The sequence below is a fragment of the Barbus barbus genome (assembly GCF_936440315.1).
Source record: "Barbus barbus genome assembly, chromosome: 47".
Taxonomy (NCBI): Eukaryota; Metazoa; Chordata; class Actinopteri; order Cypriniformes; family Cyprinidae; genus Barbus; species Barbus barbus.
In genome coordinates, this window is record NC_136725.1 from 11813998 (window position 1) to 11839419 (window position 25422).

Genomic DNA, 25422 nt, shown 5'->3' on the forward strand with positions numbered 1-25422 from the left:
GTATTTGGTGATGCTGTAACCTTGACAGGGTTCTTCACATGCTCCCTCCCCCTTACTTCCCTATATTTGTCATGACCCCGGTCTATCAAGTACAAAAGAATAAAATAAAACAATTCACATAAAAATGGATCAAAGGGGTTTCAGTAAGTAAAAGTTCATTATGCAAAAAACATTTATTCCTATAGGAGCGGTTGCTGGGATGCACCGATCATCAAGTTCATTTCCAGGCTAACTAAGTCAGTTCTAAGCTGTGCCGGAGGCTCTGCCTTATTCTGATACATCCCATAGAGACAGCAGCTCTCAAAGACCAGATCTAGACCATTTTAGAGGGATGTTTACATCTTTATCTCATAATATGAAAGCAAATATGTGACCCTGGCCCACAAAACCAGTCATATGTAGCACCAGTATATTTGTAGCAATAGCCAACAATACATTGTATGGGTCAAAACGATACATTTTTCTTTTATGCCAAAAATCATTAGGATATTAAATATAGATCATGTTTCATGAAGATATTTTGTAAATTTTCTACCGCAAATATATCAAAACTTAATTTTTGATTAGTTATATGCATTGCTAAGGACTTCATTTGGACAGATTTCAAGGTGATTTTCTCAATATATATATATATACATATATACATATACAGTGCCCTCCATGAGTATTGGAACAGTAAAGACAAAATTGTTCTGTTGGCTGTGGAGTCAAGACATTTGCAAATATGATTAAAAGATGAATATGAGACAAAACTACAGAATGTCACATTTTATTATTAGCCGTTTCAACACACATTTTACCAAATAAAAAGAACAGCACTTTTAGAGTTCATCCCACTCATTGATGTGAGCATAAGTATTGGGACAGTTGAACATAAGGCAGATATAAAAGATTAAGAGCTATTATTTAGTTGCAGATCCCTTGCGCACAATCACAGCAGTGAGTCTGTGACCCATAGACATCACCAGACTCTTGGTCTCATCCTTTGAAATACTTTTTCCAGCCTTTAATGCAGCCAATTCCAGTTGTTGCTTGTTTTGGAGAGTTTCTGCCTTTACTCTCTTGTACAGCTGGTGAAATTCATGTTCAATCTGATTTAAATATGGAGATTGACTTGGGCAATCTAACACTTTCCATTTCTTTGCCCTTATAAATTCCTTGACTGAACTGGCAGGGTGTTTTGGGTCATTGTCCTGATGCAATATGAAGCACTTCCCAATGAATCTGGTGGCATTTTCTTGAATATTGGTAGGCAAGATGGCTTTGCACCCTTCCAAATTCATTCTGCTACTGTCATCATACATTAAGTCATCAGTAAAGTTGAGAGGACCAGAGGCAGCCATGCATGCCCCTGCCATGACATCACCTCCACCATGCTTTACAGATGAGGCTGTATGCTTGGGATCATTTGCAGTTCCCTTTTTTCTCCACATTTTTGCTTTCCCATCACTTAGATAAAGGTTCACCTTTGTCTCATTGGTCCATAAACACAGTTCCAAAACTCTTCTGGCTCACCTTTGTGCTTTTTTGCAAACTCTAATCTTGCCTTTCTATTTTTGGTGCTGGTCAGAGGTTTGCATCTTGCTGTGTAGCATCTGTAATTCTGTGTCAAAGTCTCCTGAGGACAGTAGATTGTCAGAGCATCACCCCAGCTTTCTGGAAGTTGTTGGTGATTTGACAGACACGTCTTTTATGGTTCATTTTCACAGCTTTTATGATTTGTCTGTCATCAACTACTGTTGTTTTCTCAGTCGATCAGGTAGTTGCTGGTGGTTTCCAAACTCTTGATTTCTCCATGCCCTTTGTTTTTGCTTTAGCTTTAACTGATTTCCTCTTTTCTTTTAGCATCCAAATTGCTTGCTTTTCTCTCAAAGTCAGCTCCCTCATCTTCCCTGGTTTGTGTGAGTCATCATTGAATGCAAGATTCAGAATACAGAAGTAGTGGATATAACTGATACAACACATTCCCTGCTTTTAATATCTGGTGAATTAATGCAACAGGACACAGCTGATCACTTAGAAAGACCTGTGAGGCAACTGTTCAGATAGGGGGATGAAACTCTAAAAGTGCTGAACTTCTTAGCTGGTAAAACATCTATGTGTTGAATCACCCAATAATAAAACGTGACATTCTGTAGATTTGTATCATTCTGTAGTTTTGTCTCATATCTTTTAATCATATTTGTAAAATTTTGTCTTTACTGTTCCAATACTTATGGAGGGGACTATATATATATATATATATATATATATATATATATATATATATTTTTTTTTTTTTTTTTTTTTTGCACCCTGAGATTCCAATTTCAAATAGTTCTCAGTCAAATATTGTCATATCCTAAAAAAACATACATCAATGGAAAGCTTATTTATTCAGCTTTCAGCTTTGATGTATACATTTAAAAAAATTACCCTTGACTGGCTTTGTGGTCCAGGGTCATATACGACCCTTTGAGGGGATGTATATAGCCTATTTTTTTAATCTCACCACTTGACAGTAACAACGTATCTGTACAAGCAATGTTATCTATCTATCTATCTATCTATCTATCTATCTATCTATCTATCTATCTATCTATCTATCTATCTATCTATCTATCTATCTATCTATAATCAGCTAAGAAGAGCTACATTAAAACCACAACTAATGTGGAAAATTACAGAAGCATTTGTCTAGTCTAGTAGGTTATTTCAGAATTTTCTAAATATTTATAAACGTGTCTATAAATAATTCAAAATGCAAATACATATTTATTTACACAACAGTGTAAAAAAAAGTCAACCTTTTAGGGTTATCTGCCATCACATGACTTTTTTTCATGTTTATCAAGTTAATGTCGTTGAACAGCAAAATAGCACTAGATACACAATCTATTCGTTTCAAAACACCCGTGCATGTAGGCTATATGTTTATCCATAACAAGTCGCAAAAGCCCGTAATTCTGTGTATAAACACTCACCTTCTAGAATCACAGGTTCAATCTGCCCTCACTCAGCCCGCTCTCTCCCACAGCAGACCCGCTGACTAAACGAGCTCGCCTCGGCGCGATGCTTTGAGAGGAGCATCTCTCTCTCTTCTGCTCAATGCTCACCTCTCTCTCTCTCTCTCTGATCCGGGATGCTGTGGTACCTGTTAACTCTGACCCCTGCCGGCCACCGCGGTGAACTGCAATCACAGTACACTTGCGTAACACGCCGTCACCAAGCGGCTATTGTCATGGCAACAAAGAACGATAAACACTACGGTGAACACAAATACATTTTAAAGTAATGTGTTTTAAAAGCTTAACATCGATTAATTAAACTAAATGAAATGTATTTAAAATAATGTATATTATAAAACATAAAAATAACAAACATAAATTCCAAAATTTATTTTATTTACATCAAGTTGAAACAGTAGGTAGACAGTCATTTACTATGTTATGCATTCTGGTCCAAAAATGCACAAAATGACAAAAACTAAATACTTTAACACCTTTTAATTTTGTTCTTTTTTGTAATTGTACACTCTATGCAATATTAGGTAAATCTTAGATCATCTGGCTCTTTGTTATTTTTACTACTTGCCTCATTACAAATATTATTCTAATTATTTATTAATGTGTTATGCAACTATTTAAGCAGCTGAACATTTATAAATATACATTATGTATGTATGTAATTTCAATCTAAATTGTAACTACCAAGTTTCAAGAGTTTAAAACAACCATGTATTCACGTTCAAACACCAACTCAGCCACAATCACAAATAAGAAAACATTTTAATCTACTAAAACCTTTGTAACCAACAAATGTGAACAAGACCTCTGCTCATTACTGTTTTCAGCATTAAATAGACCATTATTTGTCATTCACAAATCACTTAATTCATACCAACAAAGAGAGATAGAATATTGATTGATTGAGAAGCATCTCTGCATGATGCATCAATTTACTGCTCTCAGTTTAACTAGAATATATAAATATATATTCTTAATACAAATTCATAGACTAAATGCTCCTGAGGTCGGATTGGATGATGGAGCGTTAAAACAAAGTTTAAAACATCTGATTGGTTATCACAGTTGGATATCATGCTCCTGAGAAAACAGTCTGGGATACATGAAAGAAACATCTATATTTAATTCTAAACATTTGTGATGCCTCTTGTGCAATAATGCTAAGCTTTTAACATTGCCAAGATTATACTCATCAGCTTTCTTACCTCTATTCTACTATCATCAATTTATGACGGCGGCCATTGTCAAAAGATATAATATAAAGAGTAATGTTTGACTAATAAAAACTAACATTGACTAGCTTAAGTAGAGACCTAATGTGGCATAAGTGATACTACTAGCATAAATAAATGTACACTACTGGAGAAGTTTGGAATAAAAAATAAAATAAAAATTGAAGGAAGTCTTTGTTAACCAAGGATGTATTTATTTGACTGAAATACAGTAAAAACAGTAATATTGTGAAATATTATTACAATTTAAAATAACGTGGTTAGAATGTATTTTAAAATGTAATGCATTTTTAGCAGTCATTACTCCAGTGTCACATGATCCTTTAGAAACCATCATCAATATGCTGATTAGCTGAAACATTTATTATCATCAATGTTGAAAACAGTTGTGCTGCTTCAGATTTTTGTGGAAATCTTACTATTTAAAAGTTTGGGTGTTTAAAAAAATATTTAATTATTATTATCGTTTTTATTAATATATGAATGCATTAATTTGATCCAAAGTGTTTATAATGTTACAGTAAGAACTATATTTCAAATAAATGCTATTTTATTTAACTTTCTATTCATCAAATCATCCTGAAAAAAAGAATTACGGTTTCCACAAAAATCTTAAACAGCTGTTTTCTACACTGGTAATAATAATAACCATTATTAATAATTGAACACCAAATATTAGAATGCTTTCTGAAAGATCATGTCTCACTGAAGACTATTAAATAAATGCAGCCTTGGTGAGAATAAGGTACGTTTATTTATCTTATTCTAATCTTTGATAGAGTACCTAGAAATGATTTCAAAACTCTTTAGACTCATTTTTACCTGGTAACATATTTTGACTGACATAAACACAATGGTGTATTACAATGATTCATATCCAAACACCTTAAATGACCTAAACATACCCCTATTTATCAACTTCTCTCCAAATATCCTAAAAAAAAAAAAAGCCTGCTTATGCAACATAAGAGGCAGACTCCATCTGCATAGACGACACAGTAGCCCGCACTGTGACAGATAAAAGCAACTAACCCTGGTGACTGCCTTACCACACCACCAGGTGGCAGTAATATCAGAAGGTCTAATTTAGGTGGACAAGCAAGAACCTACAAATTCTGGATCCGGGCAGTTCAAACCAGCCAGAAAAGGTTTCTAAATGGGACCTCAGACACGAGAGTACTACAAATTCATCAGAAAAGCCAAGCATGATTTGATTTCCTCCTTTGTAAAGGCATGTTCAGATACATAAAACCCTAAACACTGACATCCAAGCTTTAGATCAAGCAACTCTGATTTAGTTTCAATTGCAATAGTAAAACAAAAGGCACAAGTTCAATTAGATTGTTCAACAAAAGAAGCCATCAACATGAAATACTGCAGCTCACAGATGCCTACATTGTTTTTTTTTGTTTTTTTTCTACAACCACTCAATAAAAGGTCCTGTGCCTGTTTTGGTTTCTTCAAGATTTCTGAAGTAGGAAATGAAACCCTTGAGTTGCGAGAATACTCAAATACTTCCACCCATGTATTGTGCACCTAAAACTCTTAGACTTCTTGACAAGGAAGTAACATTGTTAAATGGGTCATAGAGCTCCATCTGATTTGATTCCAACGGCCTGTGCTCCTCACATCCTCCCGGCGGTGTGCTTTCATGTAAAGTTTGAGTAAATAATGTAACACTGTTCCATATTAGAGATCTCCGTCCTCATCGACCCGTGATCCGTTACAGAGGAAAGCCTCCTTTTCCGGGGTCACACTGTCCCTGTTTAGGCTGCAGGCAGGTTTGTACACACTCAGTTCCTTGTCCATACTGGAATGGGCCAGTGTGGCTTCAGTACTGTGCCAGATTCCATAGCCAAAGTAGATTATGAGTCCTGGAGAGAACAGAGGGATAATGGAACAAATTATTGACTGCATACGTGCCAAGTGCTTTTCAGAAGCCCCACCAGAGGACATTTGTAATCATTAAATGACCGAGAGCCTTTATTTGATCTTTACAAGTAGCAAAACTTGTTTACGAGCGGCCCGACCATATTTCAAAGGTTTTTTGACAAGCATACTGGCTCGTGCAGGAGAATGTGCTGTACCTATAGACATCCAGATGGCGAATCGGACCCAGGTACCCCTGTCCAGCTGCATCATCAGGTACACGTTGACAAACATGCTGACCACCGGGATGAATGGAAGTAAAGGAACCTGTTGGAAGACATCAACAAATGACTTACTAAAAAAAAAAGTTTAAACTTGAAATAATTTGTTACCCCACTGACTGAAAATTTTAAGTTTAGTCAGCTAAAATATCCAAGTTGTCACTTAACTTAATATTAAGTAACGTAAAATTTCAAGTTGACTAAAGTGAAAGTTTTTAGTCAGCGAAGTAACAAATTATTTTTAGTTGAAACAATTCTTTTTTTTAACAGTTTAGTCAGTGAGCGTCTACAATAAAGAATCTTTTAAAAATCTAGATTAAAAAACACGTCAAGTTCTTAGAATGTACTAATTTATTTATGTTTGCTTGAGTGTTACTTTAGTATTATTGTTAGTATTTACAGTTTTTATTAATATTTATTATAATATCATTTTACTATTAGTTTAAGTTTTAGTAATTTTGTGCTTTATCATTTTTTCTTATTTCGAAATTTTTAATTAGTTGTCTAAACATTTTTTATACAAGTTTTAGATTTTTAATCTAATATTTACATTTTATTTTATTTCAGCTTTATTTCAGTTACCGAAGCTATTTTAGTTTACAATAACAACGGTTGGTTTCATGTGGCTTTGAAAAACCCTTTTGAAGGAATTTAGAAGAATTCCGAATCTTATTTTTTAAAGTAAAAATGTATTTAAATGAATTTAAAATATTTAGAAGTTAAAAGGCCAAGTTAAAATATATATTCAAAAACAATATAGTTTTCATTGTAATGTCAGGACAGTTGTATCCCCATAACATTTTTGAGGGGTGCATTCAAGTCATTTTGCATATGAATCTTTTTAAATTTTTTGGTAATATATTTTTAATAAATGCGGAAAGGATTTAAATAAGCATTGTGTCACTTAACCACATAATAGTAGAAAACAGTATTTGGCTTCTTGTGTTATAATTAATAATCAACTTTTATATGAATTATATGAAACGAATACTATAAATAGTGAATCTACTGTACCTCTTAAACAACTGATTTTAATGGGTGTGACTTCATCCAGGACCTCTGTTAGATGAGGACTAACCTTAAAAGAGAGCTTGGTTTTGCTCTCAGGTTGTCTCCAGATGATGAATGTGATAGTGACACACATGCTGAACAGAATGCTGAGAGTGATAATATTCCACATTGCACTTCCGCCCCGGACGGCCAACAGACTGAAGCTGAAGATCAGCAGACCTGGAAAAGAAGCAGTTTAGATGAACTGCTGAATAAAGTGCTAAAAAATAAACAGGATCTGTCTTAATCTGGTATCGTATTGTTTCATACCAAGCAGACTCGCACAAATGTTAACAGTGAAGCCTGAAAGGTTGGAGGGTTCAGTAATGTCGGGGAAGATCATCGTTTTGAAGCTGAAACGCTCTTCTATGCCAGGAAGAATCCCCATGCTGGGCGTACTTATGGTCTCACTCATTTCCATCTCTTCCTGTGTGTTGGCTATGTGATATGTTTGAGAAAACTGCTCGGGCTGATACCTGTAAATCACAATATTATTTTACATTGAACAGCCTAATGACACAAATATTTCAATTAATTCATTTAATTTGCGTCTACCAACCTTAGTACTAGAACACAGGCAGCAACCAGCGTGTAAGCTAAAAGAGTTCCTATAGACATCAGATCAACCAGGTCCTTCAGGTCAAACAGGAAAGCCATGATAGCTGCACAGGAATGGAAAGGATCGATTTATGGTCATCTGTTTGGATGATAAACTGACATTTACAGTGAGCAGTTTAATAAGTATTTAAAGCTATATATTTTATGTAGAGAACATGCAAATGTTGTAATACTATTTAGGCCAGCATTACTTTTAAACCTAGTTCTAGGTAAAGAAAATCTTACAAGTACATAAACATTATTCCCACAAAATACTCTTATGAAATCTATTGTTAAATGCATAAATAAAAAAACAATATTATTGCAATCAAAATAGTCAATATTCATGGATTATCAGCTGTTATAAAATATTTATCAACATGTTTAAAAGCCCATATGTAAAATTAAATATAAATTAACATTTGTAAAATGTGACAGTGACACACATGCTGAAAAATGTGTGCTTTCCACACATTTGGAAATTGAACTTTCCACAAATAGGGAATAAAATAATAACCTTAGAAGGCATAAACGGGGTTTAGAAATATTTGATAAATTTAAAATAATAATAATAAGGTTTCAGGAATTCCTAATAACCCTCAATGTCATTTTTACACTTCATAGTATAGGAAAAAAGAAAATAATATCACTACACCAAGACTGCATAATGACCTGTATTTATTTCCTATGGATTTACTTAACATGTTGGCTCTTGATATGATTTTGCCAATAATAAAGATGTCTGAGATATTCAGTCTCTGTCATAAAAGTTCAAATTTGGGGAGTTTATGCATGTAGGTTTTTTAGTCATGGGTTAATCATGGGCAAAAAAGGCACAAACGCCATGTTCTCCAGAGGCAACTATCAGATATTATATAACAATATGCAATATGAAATGTATTCATTATAAACAATTATGTTTAGTAAAATATATTTTTTGGCCTAAAAAAGTGTCCTTTATGCATACCCTCTTCAAGGAAAGTGCTAAAAGCATAAGCAATTAAACTCATGAAACGGAAATACAGAAAAATATTCACAATGTCAACAGACTCTTTAATATGGTAAAACTGACATCATGGTATCGCATGTCATGTTTGCACAATAAAACAAATAATTCCAACACAGCAAAGTCAGTTTTACAAGTTTCTATTTCAGGAACCTACTGGAATCATTTTGAAAAGAAGGAAAACAAAAAAGCCCTTTAGCACTACCAATTACATGTAACTCCTGTGTGTTTAATAAACAGTGAGTTTCCAACCTCCTCCCTATAGATATGTACAGGCTGATGTTTCTAACAGCAACAAAAGCAGCCCACTGGAGCTGAACCCTTCAATCCCACAACGCCCTTTGTTCTTACCAGCAATGACCCCGGAGGCAAAAGTGGACATGACGGGCGTCTTCTTCTCGCTCACTCGTGCCAGAAAAGAGAAGAGCAGACCATCCCGAGCCATGGCAAAGATTATACGTGGGAGGGGGAACAAGGACCCCAAGAGACTGATCATGGGATGATCAAAAAAAGGAAGAGAGCAGAAAAGAAACACATAAGCCAACTGGGGAGCTGCCAGAGGTGATGTCAAAGGCAGAAATGGGATTAATCCAGTTTATTTACGAAGAAAACTGTTAAACGAATTCCCTCGTAGCTGTCGGGGACAGGCTGTGCCGCCCAGTCCATTCCAGCAATAAGTTCAGTGCTACGAAAACGTTGTTTTTCCATGCAACATGCTCCAGGTGGACGGATGTACGATACTGCGAACGTAACGCGACGTCAGTAGATTAGTAGCATTAAAATTCGCTCACCTGCGAGAAAGCCTGCTGTTATAGTGGCGTGTATGGGAGTTTTTGTTCTCTCGTTGATCCCAGTCATGAATTGGAAGAGCAGGCCATCGTCAGCCATGGCCCAGATGACACGAGGCATGGGGAACATGGCACCAAGCAGGCTGCCGCGAGAGATGGGGAAAACAAACCATGCCATGCAAAAAACAGACACAGACATAGTGCATTCATACACTGCTGTGGTGTTATTATAAGAGAGAAACATGCCACAAACAGGCCACCCCCACCAATCAGAAGTGATATTAGACCATCCAGAAAAAAGATTAATTAATTGCAAGAGCGTAAGGATCAATCTCTTGGCATGAATTTTTAATTATTCAAAGAATGATTTTAAAGGTGAAGCATGTAATTTCCAAAGTACAGTACTTGTGGTAACTAGTGGCATTACAAAAATAATGATTGTTTCCATATGCATCTACCACCCCTTCCACCTCAGATGACCACATAAACAAACAGAGAAATGTTTTGAAAGCACAACATAGCCACAGCGTTTGCTCTTCAGGGAAATCAGCCTACAAATACTTCAAAACACTTCTAGTTTAACAGGCTGGTGTTACACAATGTCTGGGATTTAGATGCACAGGGCTTTATCAGTTTGCCTAGTGTTAAGGCACGTTCACACCACAAATATAAAAACGACTGTAACGATAACTATACAAGCGTACAAACCAAAGGACAATAACATTCCATTTTATTGCGCTATAGTTTTGTTGCATGTCGCTTTAAAAGCTAGAGTGCTTTTAAGTTGAGTGGATTCTGATTGGCTGTTAATATTTATATATATATAAAATATTTTAATATATATTATATATATATATATATATATATATACACACATATATATATATATATATATAATATATTATTTAATATATTATAATATTTTTATATATATAAAAAACATTTTGAAAGCGATTCCTACTATATTCTTCTGTGTCGTTAATGCTATAGTTGTGGTATGGCCTTCCCTATTCTCATAGAAGTACAAAGATTATAAAAAATCTAATTAATTAAATATATAACTTTTTACAGCTATAATTAAACGCTCAAAATGAATAAATATGACAAAACACTGACTATGACTACAATTTTTATTTGCAGCGTTTAGTAGCATGTAAACCAGATATCCAATAGAAGAACTGTACTTCTACTGTATTTTGTGTAATTTTTAATTTATTTATTTTAGGGCTGTTAAACATTCACTATTAAATGCATCCAAAATAAAAGTTTGTGTTTACATAATATATGTGTGTGTACTGTGTATATTTATTATGTATATATAAATACACACACATATATATATTTAAAAAAATACTTATGCATATATAATTTATATTATATATATTTTCTTGAATACATAACTTATATCAGATAAATCCTCTCGTTTAACAGTAAGAAAAAATAAATATTGTTGATTACACATTGGTCAAAAATTTGTTTGTGTCTAAATCAGCGACAGTTCTCAACAATACGCTGCAAAGTGTACCAGACTTCATGCCGATAGTCAAACGTAGATAGATACTTGAAGATATAAAATTACACACTTCACTTTTGAATGGATTCCAATACAGCATTTAATACTGAAAATACTGCAAAACAGAAAAGAAAATACTGGAAAACAGAAAGAAAAATGCCAATAAATTTACTTTAACTCTGCAGCTACCGACGGTATCATTAGTGACTCAGAAGTTAGGCGGGTTGTTAGAAGGATAAGAGGATTAGGACTTGGACAGATCATGCCGAAGACATTTCCACTTGATAGATTACAAACAATTCATACTTCATAGTACATGAACATTTCTGAGCAACAACATCTGGTCTGTATGCACTATAAGACTAATTACTGCCTGACTTATGGATAGAAAAAATGTGGCATAGAGCCTTACTCCTACTCAAGGCCTGAACAGAGCATTGCATAACTGAGAAACAGGATTCATAAAATTTCCCCTCATATTTTTAGCAAGGGGCTCATATGAGCTGCCTCAGATAAATATACACACACACACACAATCACGCAATCCAGTCCCAGATTGCACTCTCTCAACCTCCCTAGGGTTGTCTGAGTTCACTTAGTAAAATTTAACTATTGGGTTGGTCAACCTCCTAAAGGTTGTGCTATCAAAATGACTGAGGTCTTTTAAACTGCAACCAGGCTTGCGGGTAATTACATCAATTCATTTCGAGGAACATTGGTAATTATTCATTTCAAGTACATTTTTGCGCTCTACCATGCAGGGTCGGTTTACTCTAGAAAGGGGCTGCAGTATGTGTTAAAACAATCCCTGAGCGGAAGGATCACTGGTGCTTACCTGGTGGACAGGGCGCAGAGGGAGCCAACCGCCACAGCGTACGTGGCTCCTTCCCAACCGACATACTTAAAGGCAGCGGGAAGAGGGCTGTTCTTATCCAGCATGTAATATGGCATCATCATGGTGAGGGCAGCCGATACACCAAAGTACGCTACAAAACAGATAAGCAGGGAGGAGACGATGCCAATGGGAATGGCTCTCTGTGGGTTCTTTACCTCCTCACCTGTGAAATTTAACAGGATATTGTGTTTTATTAAACAAAAATGGTAAAAGGTTGCAGGCTGGACTCAAACCTGCATCATCCATCTAAGCAACTAAGCTCAGCATGTCAGTAGCTAATTCCTGTGTCACAGCATAAATAATATGGGTGAACCAAAGGAGGACACAAACAGACCTATGCCCAGACTATCAAATGACAGTAGTAGACATTTTTTTTACCTAGAGAACATTAATGTAACAAGATACCAGTTTATTTTCAGCTCTTTACATTATTGATACGTGGGTGTTTAATTTTGTCCCATCCTATCCCATGACACGACTGATCATTATTGTGTGAAATAGAAAACCGATTGTTGGTTGTCTTTTAATTAGTGGCTCTATAAATACTATGGATGTTTCCAAGTAAAGTAAAATAAAATAAAATAAAAAAAGTGGTAATTACGAGACAGTTTAAGAAAAATGAACATTATACAGATATAAATCTGCAATAATAAAAAAAATTACATAAAAATTGCAATTGAAAGAAATAAAATTGCCATTACAAGGACTATAGGCACAACTACGAAAATCACGAAAGTGGTTCTTTTGAACTGTCTACTCAAAGAATCCTGAAAATAAAATGTATCACAGTTTCTACAAAAATATTAAGCAGTAATATTCAACAGTTTTCAACATTGATAATAATAAGAAATGATTCTTGAGCATCTAACAGTCATATTAGAATGATTTCTGAAGAATCTTTAGACACTTAAGACTGGAACAATGATGCTAGAAATTCAGCTTTGCCACCACAGGAATAAATTACAGTTTTTTTTTTTTTTATTTAAAACAGAACACAGTTCTTTTAAATTATAATAATATTTCACAATATTTCAGTTTTTACTGTATTTTTGATCAAATAAATGCAGCCTTGGTGAGAACGAGACTTTTTTTTCAAAGATTTTAGAAAGTGTTACAGACCCCAAACATTTGAACAGTAGTGCACATTATATTGACATTCATTCAAATACACTACATTTAATCTTGCCATTAAATCAGTTAAAGGCACACTGCATGTGAAATCCGTCATTTTAAAATGACTCAGAGTAAGAAAATGACTCAGTTGACCTTGTGCAGAACACTACATAAAACAGGGGAGTAGTGTGTTCATGTCAGCAGTGCCAGAGCGAGCACAGGAACATGGCTATATTACCATTCCTGACCAGCATGTGGATGAGGAGGGGTTACTGAATGTGAACCACAGCTACAGGGAGAGGGGAGAGACGAGTCTAGACAAACCCTGAAGCACTCTAGCCAATCGAATGCAAGGGAATGTGGGGGAGTGAGCCGCTATAAAAGAGGGGGGCCAGAGGCAAACCATAAGCAGAGATCCACTGAGAATATCCATGCAATACTATTATAAACACAGGAAACTTGAAATAACTTTGACCAAAGCGACATGAATGCAAGGCAAATTTGTAGGTAGAATAATAGCTTCACTGTTGTACCAATCTAACACTTACACACATACAAAACCGGCCTCTTGCGCAGTTTGCTCTCACTAACCTCATGTTTGTAGACATGCATTGGATATTTGAGCTTTTCAACAGAATTTCAGGAGAAAACTGGTGCTTTCTAAAAAATTAAAAATGAGATTTAAGAGCACTGGAGTTTAGGGTCTTTAGTTACCTGTAGTTGCGATACAGTCGAACCCAACGAAGGCGTAAAAGCAGGTAGCAGCCCCTGATAAGACCCCTGTGAAGCCGAAAGGCATGAACCCACCTTCACCCAGAATCTCTTTTGTTGGCAGGGGCTGTGTGGCACTGCTCAAAGAGAGTAATGCAGACATTTTAAACATGCTAACATACAGCAAAAATGCCTACAGAGGTCAATCATTATTGTTATTTTTCTGTCTCAGTTTTTTGAGGTAACACTGAAAAAGCTGATATATAACTTGTGTTCTAATGGAAACTTATGAAGAAAAAAAAAACAGTCAATATATACAGTACTATTGAAAACTTTGCAGTCAGTAAGGTTCCTTTTTAAAATAAATGAATACTTTGATTCAGCAAGGAACCATTAAATTGGTCAAAAGTGATAATAAAGATGTTTATAAGGTCAGAAAATATTTCAATATCAAATAAATGCAGTTTTTTGGAACTATTTATTCATCAAAGGATCCTAAAAAAATGCAGTTTCCACAAAAATATTAAATAGCACAACTGTTTTCAACATTGATAATAATAATAACGAATGTTTCTTGAGTATCAAATGAGCATATTGATGTTTCCTGAAGGATCATGTGACAATGGAGACTGGAGTAATGATGCTGTTAATTTAGCTTTGTTTTGTTGGTGAGCATGTGACTAAGAAGTAAAAATCCTACTGACCCCGAACTGATCAGTGGTATATAATTTTGTGGCATACTTAAAAACATATTCCAAGATAAATTTCCAAATGTCATAAAAAAAAACGACTCACTTAATGGTGGAATTGGTTCTGTTAAGAATCTCATCAGGGTCCAGGTGCCAGTTCTTCAGTGTACCTTTGACCAGTCCAGATACAACCATGAACAACAGCACCAGGATGTTGATGCAGGTGAACACTTTGTTGACCATGGCTGACTCCTTCACCCCGAAGGCCAGAAGGCCTATAGCAAACAAAACGTAGTTCAAAACACTACGGAACAAAGTCAACACAAACAACACTAAATATTTACATTCAACAGCTTGCATTTTCAGAATAAGTGTTTCACGATCACCATTTTGAAATAAATATTTCAGTTTATATACATAACACAGTAGGACACTCTGGAACTCTCAGTTCTAATTGGTCAGTCATGGCTCCCTATGTAATTAGTGTTTTACCTGTGAGAGTGAGGATGATGAATACGGAAAACACATCTGGGTACTCCGCCAGAATGCCTGGAGCATTCATAGACATGTACTGTCGACAAAAATGCTCAATTTGTTTTCCAATCAGCTCATCAAATGTGGCACTCCAAGCTCTGGCAACACTTGATGTACCTGAGAAGGTTTTACAGATTGAGTAATATTATATATAACAAGGAAAGTAAAACATAAGGAAATGTAAAAACCTACACTATGGGGTTCATCTACTATAGTGTTTGGTTACCCATTTCCCTAAAATTCCTTCTTTCGTGTTTAATAGTAGAAAGTAAGTCATACAGGATTGGAAAGACTTGAGGGTGAGTAAATGATGACAGCATTTTCATTTTTGGGTGAACTTTCCCAACTGATTTTGTGTGTTGACTCACCTATAACGTATGAAAGTATAAGGTTCCAGCCAGTTATAAAGGCCCATAGTTCCCCTACAGTCACATAGCTGTACAGGTACGCTGAGCCCGTTTTTGGCACTCTCGCCCCAAACTCTGCATAACAGAGGCCTGCGAGCACTGAGGCCAGGGCTGCAATGAGGAACGACAGCACGATGGCCGGTCCGGCGTTTTCCCGGGCCACCGCTCCAGCGAGGACATACACCCCAGCTCCCAAGGTGCTGCCCACACCAAGAGCCACAAGGTCAAAGGTGTTCAGACATCGGGAGAGTCGCGATTCCTCCGAGTTGCAGTTGACAACCTTCACTCTCAGCAGCTGTTTCCCGAAACGCAGAAGCTTTTTCAAAACCATCATTGATTAGATTTGACGACAGCTTCTTTTTGTGCCTCGTTTTTTAAAGTTTCTCCTCTCACAATGTTTCTGCTTCACCCACCAACGCAGAGGATTCACAATGCTCGGAATATTGTTCAGATGTGTTGTTTACCTTTAGGGAAAATACAAAATAATTAACTTGAGAATGTGGCAATGGTAGTTTCTCAAATGTATGATGTCAAATGAAGAAAACCATATCGGTATTTTCTATTGGTAAAATGTCACATTTGAATGATACTGATATACTGATATCATTCAAAGTAAAGCAATAAAGAACAACCAAATAATGATTAAATGTAGTTGGAAACCAAACCAAACTAAATAAAAAATAAAAAAAGCAATGACGGGCCCAAGCCCTGGTGGAACCAGGGAAAGTTGTTAATTGAAAATATTGTTTACCTAAAAAAATGAAACAAAGCCGTGTGTACATTCTTCAAAATGTATTTTTGTACCTTAAAAGAAAAGTTATAAGGATATAGAGTGAGTGAACTTTAACTTTTTTATTTTCTTAAGGAATCACACTTTACTTTAAGTACAGCAATCATGCGGTGGTTAATGTGGCTACCCCTTCCGAGTCTGACCAAACTAACTGGGTATTTTCCAGATATTTTCCACTAGATATGAGTGTTTAAACATTGCAAACATTATGTCCTTTTTTAAAAGTTCCAGAACACAAACCAGCACATTAGTGGTGAGAATAGCAGCTGTCCTGTGATTTACGGACATAAAAAGGTGCAGAGCACTGACCCATATTCACTTAAACTTCAAGCCAAACAATAAATACAAACCCAGTACATATCTGATGAAAATGCAAGAGAACTCTACGCTGTATTCTAAACCGCAACCAAACCTCTTGAATGAAAAGCACATTGCGATTCCCAAAGGCCAAGTGTCAAAATGTACTGTACTGTGCGAACAAATGGGGGGGCAGCACTCCAGTCAATAAGTTCATACAGCTGCACTGTCTCCAGTTTACGTCCTGCACTCTTTTCCCAAGTGTTGAGTAACAGAGAGAAATCCATAAAATGTGACTGTGGCAGAGCTGGAGAGGCCCACCGGGGGATAATCTATCATACCCACACAAACTGACATGTGTTACGTAACCAAGAGTGGAACTTAATGGCAAAAATACATGCAATTGCAAAAGAACAACTAGCATATGTGTTTGCAAGCTCTCTGTGAGAACAGCCTGTTCTGAGAAGTTCATTTGCAAGTGAATCTAAATGAATCTCTCTGTGCGTGAAGCAACCATCACACGACAAATGTGAAGCAGTAAATTTGATTGTTTTCTCACATAAAAATAATAATAAAACATTAACTGAGATAAAAATCATTAACTAACATACACATAAACACACTCATATGTATGTACACATAGCTTGTAGTTACCAAATATAGTCAGCTAGATTTTCTTATAAACACATCGCGTAGCTAATCACTTTTTCTTTAAATAGTAGCTTGACTGTAATTTATCTACTTGTAATTATGTGTAAGTTGTATCTTGCGAGGCTCTGGTTTTAAAGCATGTTCCTTAACACAAAGTATGAGTCTATAAATTAATTTACTGTGAATCATGACCTAGTTTTCTTTCTTTGGAGCTTGCATCTAATGTTTGAAAAGGGGGCATAAGGAGTCACTAAGGAGTCACTTCCTGTCATGCCACACTTGAAAAGGAAAGTTCTACAGACATAGAGGTGGCGACCTTTTCTTTCTCTCCCAGGGTGCTTCAGAGGCTATCAGATGTCTTGGATCTCAGAAATCTGGAAGCAGGTTAGAAGAGTCACTCGAGCAGTACTGCACCTTAAACCTCAAACTTTAGCCAAAATTCTCACATCGAAAGCAGTGTGACCGAGAAAAGACAGCCAGAGTTCAGGTTTAAAGCTGTGTACAAGACAGGATCAGTAAAATGTGTCTGTTTTTTTTTTCTTTTCTTCTTAAACAAATGCACAATTATTTTCTGATCAGGCTTTAGCAACTGGTATGAGCATGTGCTGCAAGACAAGCCTCCGATTGCAAATGAACTTATGAAATTGTGTGAACATGAAAATATATACATATAAATATTTACATATGCATGTGTGTGTGTGTTTTAATTGTATACATATATAACTAAACATTTATATAAAGATAAATATATAAATACGATAATTCAATATTTAAGAGAAAGTGTTTAAAAATATATACTTAAAGGGATAGTTCACAAAAAATGAAAATTCTGTCATTTACTCACCCTCAAGTAGTTCCAAACCTGTATGAATGTTTTTGTTCTGCTGAACACAAAGGAAGATAGTCTTAAGAATGTGGGAAACAGCAGTTCTGGGGCACCATTGACTTCCATAGTATTTTTCTTCCTACTATGGAAGTCAATGGTGCCCCAAAACAGCCTGGTTACAAACTTTCCCTTTAAAGTCCTTGACAAATAACAATAATATTGTATTTTATATAATGCTTATGCTATATATAATGCATTTAATAATTAGATATTTTTATTTTTCTATATTTGGGTTTCTGTCCTGAGGTGAATCAGTGTAACCCAAGCACACACTGTTCCTGAGGGTCTGCTATCCAGTTGGACCTCATTCAGATATCCCAGCATTACCTGCGTGAGCTGGTCTAAACTGCTCTACTGGTGTGACATCAGACATGTTGAAAGATCTGCCTCTAGGCCATGCTGTAGGAATGCTTATAGACCGCAAACGCTATGAAGGTACTTTGGAAGAGATTAATATGATTTCAAGATGTCTCACATAAAGACAAAAATGTATATTACATATACTCCATTACATCATGAAACTGAGGTGTTTTACTCACAAACATCTCATAATGAGATCTCTAATACCTCATTACATCTAGAAAACTGCATTTAACTAAAATAAGGGAAGCGAATCAAAGGTTAGTTCACCCAAAAATGAAAATTCTGTCATTAATGAATAATTACTCACCCTACCGTCTTCTGCCGTTTTGGACAGTACCCCAGAACGTAATAAGCGATGTTTACGTTCAGTAGAAAGCGCGTGAATGCTGAATGTAAACAATGCTGATTACGTTCATTATTCTCCAAAATGGCGGAAGACGGTAACAAAATGGCTCTCAGATTTCATCAAAATGATCTTAATTAGTGTTCCGAAGATGAACGAAGGTCTTATGGGTTTGGAACGACAAAAAGAGTGAGTACTTAATGACATAATTTTAATTTTTGGTTGAACTATCCCTTTAATAAACCAAAGAAACTAATTCTTCATGTTACTGAACAAATTCTCAATCTTTTGGATTTCAGGAGAAACATCTGAGAGAAAATTCATATTTAAATGAAACACAATTAAGATCTCCATTAACATTATTAAGTGATCATTTTCTTCTTGAACTGCATCATCCACATGTCAGACATACAGTCAGTCAGCAGGAAACAGAATGGAAATTCTCATCTAAATAAATCCTGATAGCTTCTTCTGACAGCAGGGTTGAGTAAGGTTAACGGTGCCATCGATTGACATTCCAGCTCAGTCAGAGCCGGCGAGGTGATCATAGACACACACACGCAATTTATCGGACTAAATTAAGCAGGTGGGTTGAGCAGGGGTGTGTTGCCTGGGCACCAATCAGTGGGCGACTTTCTGTTATGGTGTTCAACGTGCAGCGCAGTGCTGTGAAATTTTGACCTTGGGACGCTTGTGCATTTTTACTTTGCTTTTAACCACAACGGAAAACATTATTACTGTATTATCTACAAGATCTTACGCTAGCATCAATATGCGCTTGAGTACCGACATCACAAACGTTTAGTGTATCATAACAACCACAAGTCCCTTCTAGAAACAGCGAGATAGGAAACAGGGTCAAGGGCACAGTGTCCATCCAGAAAGAAAACAGACTCATGTTTTGTTGACGTGTTTTTGCCAACATCTATCCAATCATATGAGCATGTTTAGAGTGGGCACAATGTACCCCTGGCACCATCTGATTACTCTTTGCCTAGAAACTTGTGACTGTGATTTTATGTTGGAATGTATGTGACAAACATTCTTCAGTTTTGGTTTTTGGCAGGAATGTCTAAAAACTCATTTAGGACGTGGTTGCAGCGTTCTGACAAAACTCCCTCTGTCTGACCTCTCTAAGAAAACGAAAACAAGTTCAGTTATGAACAAATCCACAAGCGTGCCAAGATACCTTAAGACGCTTTCACTTGAGTAACTTAATATTATAAGAAATCATGCTTTTTAAATGATGCACGTAGGCTTGCAGGACCCAGTTTATACCTGACCAGGAAGTACATCTTAACGTCTTATGCCTTAGTTGTTTATACTGGCAACATGAAGAAGCTTCACTCAACGGTGTAAAACAATTAAATCAGTGTGTCTTCCTCCAGATAAAGATGTGTGATAATTCAAAAAGACGATACACATGAGACAGAAGGGTAGCCAAGGTGGACAGAGTGTCAGCTTTCTGTCATTGGGAGACAAGCCAGTTCTCCACCAGTGAAACTGCATTAACCTTCCCACTAAAGAGACATGCAAGATACTCTAAATCATAGGCTGAAGAGGACAGACACAAAAATAAAATAATTGCACTTTTGCCCTAATAATCATTGCACAAAAACCAGTCCATGTGACTCTTATTCAGCTGTTTACTTTTCAGTTTAACCCCATGCATTGGCTATGTTAATGATTAGATTTAACAATGACAAAATCAAAATGGTTTATAGAATTATAAATAAATGCTTAAGTGAAATTGTTTAGAAAATTAAATAAACAGCAAAGTTAATCATCTAAAAATTTTTATTAAATAGCTAAATAATTGCACCTTGTCATTTTTAAGGAAATGAATGCATGCATTACTGATGATTAATCAAAAATTTAATGATGGTACTAATTTTTGCTATTGCACAACACCCAAAACCAATTTACTAAAACTTATATAGAGGAACATTGCTTGAATGTGTGCCAGTGTCTGTCAGCAAAAGCTGACATAAATTAAGAAATAAGGAATGTTGTTTGTTCCTGGTCCCTCCTCAGCAACAATAACATCTGAACACCTTATTGGGGTTTTTGCAATGCTTTATACAAAACACATTGATTTGCGTAATTGCAATTTATTGTAGGCTATTTGTGGTTCACATCTTGAAACTGCAATATCATTTCTTGCTATTTAGACACTGCAGTTGCGTCAAAGGGGTGCCTCTGACAATTTTAATCCATTTCAGATTAATGCCTTTCCACAGATTTATCAGTCTAACATCAACATTGACATAAAGGTTGACAATCTAACGATTAGTTTATAACCATTTCTTATGCATTTTAATGCCTCTAATGGATCTAAAGTTACACACGCTTGCTGACAGACACTATAATTGGCTGATGGTGAGTTAATCACTCACATTCATTTTTAATTATATGTCTGGGACTCAACCTGCAACAGCGGACCAGGTTATAAACCACTAGGCCACCACTCAGAGATGTGTTGTTTTTAGCATGTCTCATATGTGGGGTGTCAGGTAACATGCTATGTGTTGGGTATGTAGATAGATGCATGTGACCCAGTTATGAGAAACATGCAAATCAATCGGTTTACACAACACAGAAGACCTGCAGAATGTTTCCGTGAGGTCACAAGAGGTGCACAATCAAAATACTTCAACCTCCTACTATAGATAGCTCATGGTTTTTTTTTTGTTTTTTTTTTATCATGAGCCAGTAAATCTCATAAAATAAAATTAAATTGCTTTCGGTTTGAAATTACAAATAAATGTAGAAATGTAGATGTAATGAACTTGACATTACACTATTACAAATATAGATAAATAAATCTTTCCAGGACTGTAATTATATTATAAGGGTCAACAACACTGAGTTTGGGCTTCATTAACAAACACACATGTAAATATTTAAGTGTATTTATATCTATAGCATCAAAAAACAAATAAATAAAAGTGCACATGGTCAAAGATCAGAGTTGTCTTGTATGAAGCCCTTGACCATCATCTATGTAATATGGAAAACCATTCTACAACCATTCTACAGTTATCCAAAAATATTTCATGATGAATAATTCCGCTGATCTACAAGCAGCAATCAGAGGATTTATTGAAACAGTGTGGAGCATTAAAAGACCTCTTTGTTGTATCTGGTCTGAGGAAGGAACATTTCACATACAGTGACTCAGCTGTAGTAAATAAAGACTCCCTACTTGCCCCATTCAACAGAAAACTTCTAGTGGCAGAGCCTTTGAATTGTTTACATATAAATACAGCTCATGGTATGGAATATGTTAGTGAATGTTGATGGTACAAGGTTTTCCATGATAACAATAAAAAACAAGTTTATTAACATTTATAATATAATAAAGTATGTAATCATTTAAAATTATATTATTTTATAATATTTAATTATCAGCACTGAAAAAAAATGGATACGCCCCTCACACTCAATTGAACAAAATTTGAAACTTAATGACTGCCTGTTAAAAAAAAAAAAAACAACATTCTAATAGTAATAAATAAATTTAGACAAGCTAATGCAACTCTTATGGCATGAGGTGACGCGGCTTTCTCTTTTAGATCAGTTTACTCTTACTAGAGGAGACTCAGCTTACTTAGAAATAGAAAAATATTGATCTGCAAACCATTTAAAATAGCCTAATGCTAAGTATATCAAAAATGTTTCCTAATGTATTCCGTTCTTATTTTTTTAAAGAGATTAAAATTTAAAGCACGCGCTCGACGCGACTGAACTAATAACAACGAAGTTGCAGGCTTAAACAGCGGCAGTTTTCCTTAGCCTAAAACATTTTAGTGTCCGCAGCTACCCCTCTTTTCCCCTGCAGGATAGAGCACATTACAAGGCGGGAGACCCCGTTTTCCTGCCCTGCCTGATAACGGAGTGCTGCAGTGAACTAAAGCAACCTGTGCTGCCCTTCCGCGCCAGTTCCACATTGATTGATTTGCAACTATAGTAAGAGAGCAATAATCAAATACATTTCCAGAACTGACGGACGCTTTAGATAGGAAAGCAACTGGGTTAACTGTAACAGATGTTGGTCTTACCTTGCAGCTGGTCTCAGTGCAAAACAGACCGGATTCAGTGATACTTGTGTTGCAGGAAAAGTTCCCTCAGATTGTGTGTGTCCTCCGGCTCAGGCGTGTGTGTGGTTATGTGGGCTGAGTCTCCTGACAGGTGGTGTGAGTGTGTGTGGGGTCATTTGTGATGTTTAAGGTACATGGATCAGGTTTCACTGCGGTTTTGCACATGCTCCTCCCGACTTTTACTATTCGCTGCTGCTGAGAAACCGGCATGCAAAGAGTCAAATTTAGGGTTACATCTCCAAAGCAATAAAAGAAAGTTTGCATATCAAATACAATCAACATAATAATAAATACAATCAACGTAATAATTTACGGAGGGAAGAGGAAGTTGTAGCCTAAAATAAAAGCTTGATCTGAGATAAATATATTAAAAGCAAATTCCACATACAAGTGGTATTTAGCTGGGTGGAAAAATGGCCTATTATTTGTTGGGGAAATGGCAGACATGCAATATGATAATTATGATCTAGGCTAGGTAAGCCTAAAGATTCCACAAACACTCAAGGATGGATTGGAAAGAGCAGAATTTCATCAAAATTAGACATTTCAGAAAATCCAATCTGGCAAAATAAGGTACGCATGTATTTCCATTTAAGAAAATAATCTTGCTTTGGTAAATCAATTATGATAAAGTAAAACATGAGAGTGTCTAATTAGGAGTCATATTTATGAGATACAATTTTGAGAAGTCAGTATGACGAGACAAAATTATGAGACAGGTCATAATTTTAATTACTTTTAAAGACTACAGACTTGTGGCCCTAACATCTGTGGCCATGAAATCATTTACTCGTTTTGGCTTATCTGAAGGACATCACTGGACCCTCTGCAGTTTGCCTACAGAGCAAACAGGTCTGTGGATGATGCTGTCAATATGGGACTGCATTACATACTGCAACACCTGGACAGACCAGGGACTTATGTGAGGATCCTGTTTGTGGATTTCAGCTCTGCTTTTAACACCATCATCACGGACACCCTTCAGAATAAACTGACACAGCTCTCCGTCCCCACCTCCATCTGTCAGTGGATCAACAGCTTCCTGACAGACAGACAGCAGTTAGTAAAGCTTGGTAAATTCACATCCAACACCCGCACCAACAGCACTGGAGCTCCTCAGGGCTACGTTCTCTCCCCACTGCTCTTCTCCCTGTACACCGACGACTGCACATTTAAAGACCCCTCTGTCAAGCTCCTGAAGTTTGCAGACGACACCACACTGATCGGCCTCATTCAGGATGGTGGCGAGTCTGCTTACAGACAGGTCGTCAAGGAGCTGGCTGTATGGTGCAGTCTTAACAACCTGGAGCTGAACAAGCTCAAAACTGTGGAGATGATCATGGACTTCAGGAGAAACCCCCCTGCTCTCCCCCCACTCACCATCATGAACAGCACTGTGACTGCACTGGAGTCATTCAGATTCCTGGGTACCACAATTTCTCAGGACCTGAAGTGGGATATTCACATTGACTCTGTCAAAAAGGCCCAGCAGAGGTTGCACTTTCTTCGCCAGCTGAGGAAGTTCAACCTGCCACAGGAGCTGCTGAAACAGTTCTACTCTGCCATCATTGAATCCATCCTCTGCACTTCAATAACTGTCTGGTTCAGCTCAGCAACCAAATCTGACCTCAGAAGACTACGGAGGGTAGTCCGGACTGCTGAGCGAATCATTGGTACAACCCTCTCCACTCTCCAAGAACTGTACTCATCCAGAGTGAGCAAAAGGGCTGGTAAAATCACTACCGTCTGGTCGACGCTACAGAGCTCTGAGCACCAGAACGACCAGACACAGGAACAGTTTCTTCCCTCAGGCAATCCATCTCATGAACACTTGACAATAAACGCAGAACACACAACTCTATTATACATTATTTATTCACCACACTTTTTTTCATTTCCGATTTACACATATCAGACCTGTACACACATCATTGTCTATATTATATATTGTGTTTTTGCTGTTTTCTACATTGCCTATTTGGATATTTGTATTCTTTTATTATCTGTGTCCTGTCCTGTTGCTGTCTTTCTGTTGCACTGTGGAGCTTCTGTCACTAAAATAAACTCCTTGTATCTGTAAACATACTTGGCCAATAAAGCTCATTCTGATTATGATAATTCTGACAAGTCTTTTCATATTTTTTCAGCATTTAATATATTTGTCAACCGCATTTATGTAACCGTACCTTTAGTAGCTCATGATTTTAATCTTATGTGGCAGAAATTGGCATTCATGCATGTGATTTAGAATGAAGCAAGAAATCAATAGAAGAGAAAAAAAAGCTTCTAGATCACATGGTTC

The 25422-nt window shown here is 36.3% G+C and overlaps 1 protein-coding gene across 3 annotated transcripts; it reads right to left on the bottom strand.

The window, feature by feature from the left end:
- Window positions 1-3365: 3365 nt before the first annotated feature.
- LOC306865902 (high affinity cationic amino acid transporter 1-like) lies at window positions 3366-23271 on the bottom strand. 3 transcript variants are annotated; one of them, XM_079410737.1, is made up of 14 exons: window positions 23082-23164; window positions 18273-18309; window positions 17745-17802; window positions 15652-16154; window positions 15242-15400; window positions 14856-15024; window positions 14064-14197; window positions 12177-12399; window positions 9392-9528; window positions 7997-8099; window positions 7708-7913; window positions 7466-7617; window positions 6325-6433; window positions 3366-6111 (listed from the first exon to the last, which is right to left on the bottom strand). In XM_079410737.1, exons 4-14 carry the CDS (start codon window positions 16022-16024, stop codon window positions 5927-5929), a joined length of 1950 nt encoding a protein of 649 aa, XP_079266863.1. In that variant the 5' UTR covers window positions 16025-16154; window positions 17745-17802; window positions 18273-18309; window positions 23082-23164; the 3' UTR covers window positions 3366-5926. The 3 variants fall into 3 exon arrangements, with proteins under 3 accessions (XP_079266863.1, XP_079266862.1, XP_079266861.1); XM_079410736.1 differs by lacking the exons at window positions 17745-17802; window positions 18273-18309 and having other exon boundaries at window positions 23082-23271; XM_079410735.1 differs by lacking the exons at window positions 9392-9528; window positions 17745-17802; window positions 18273-18309 and adding an exon at window positions 9832-9971 and having other exon boundaries at window positions 23082-23271.
- Between the last annotated feature and the right edge of the window lie 2151 nt (window positions 23272-25422).

Excerpts from the sequence above, each read along its gene's own strand:
- LOC306865902 (XM_079410735.1), bottom strand. The coding sequence starts at position 16,024 with ATGATGGTTTTGAAAAAGCTTCTGCGTTTCGGGAAACAGCTGCTGAGA. Across the intron at positions 15,025-15,241 it reads CATCATCCTCACTCTCACAG|GCCTTCTGGCCTTCGGGGTG; the intron begins GTAAAACACTAA and ends TGTTTGCTATAG. Across the intron at positions 14,198-14,855 it reads AGAACCAATTCCACCATTAA|TGCCACACAGCCCCTGCCAA; the intron begins GTGAGTCGTTTT and ends CTCTTTGAGCAG.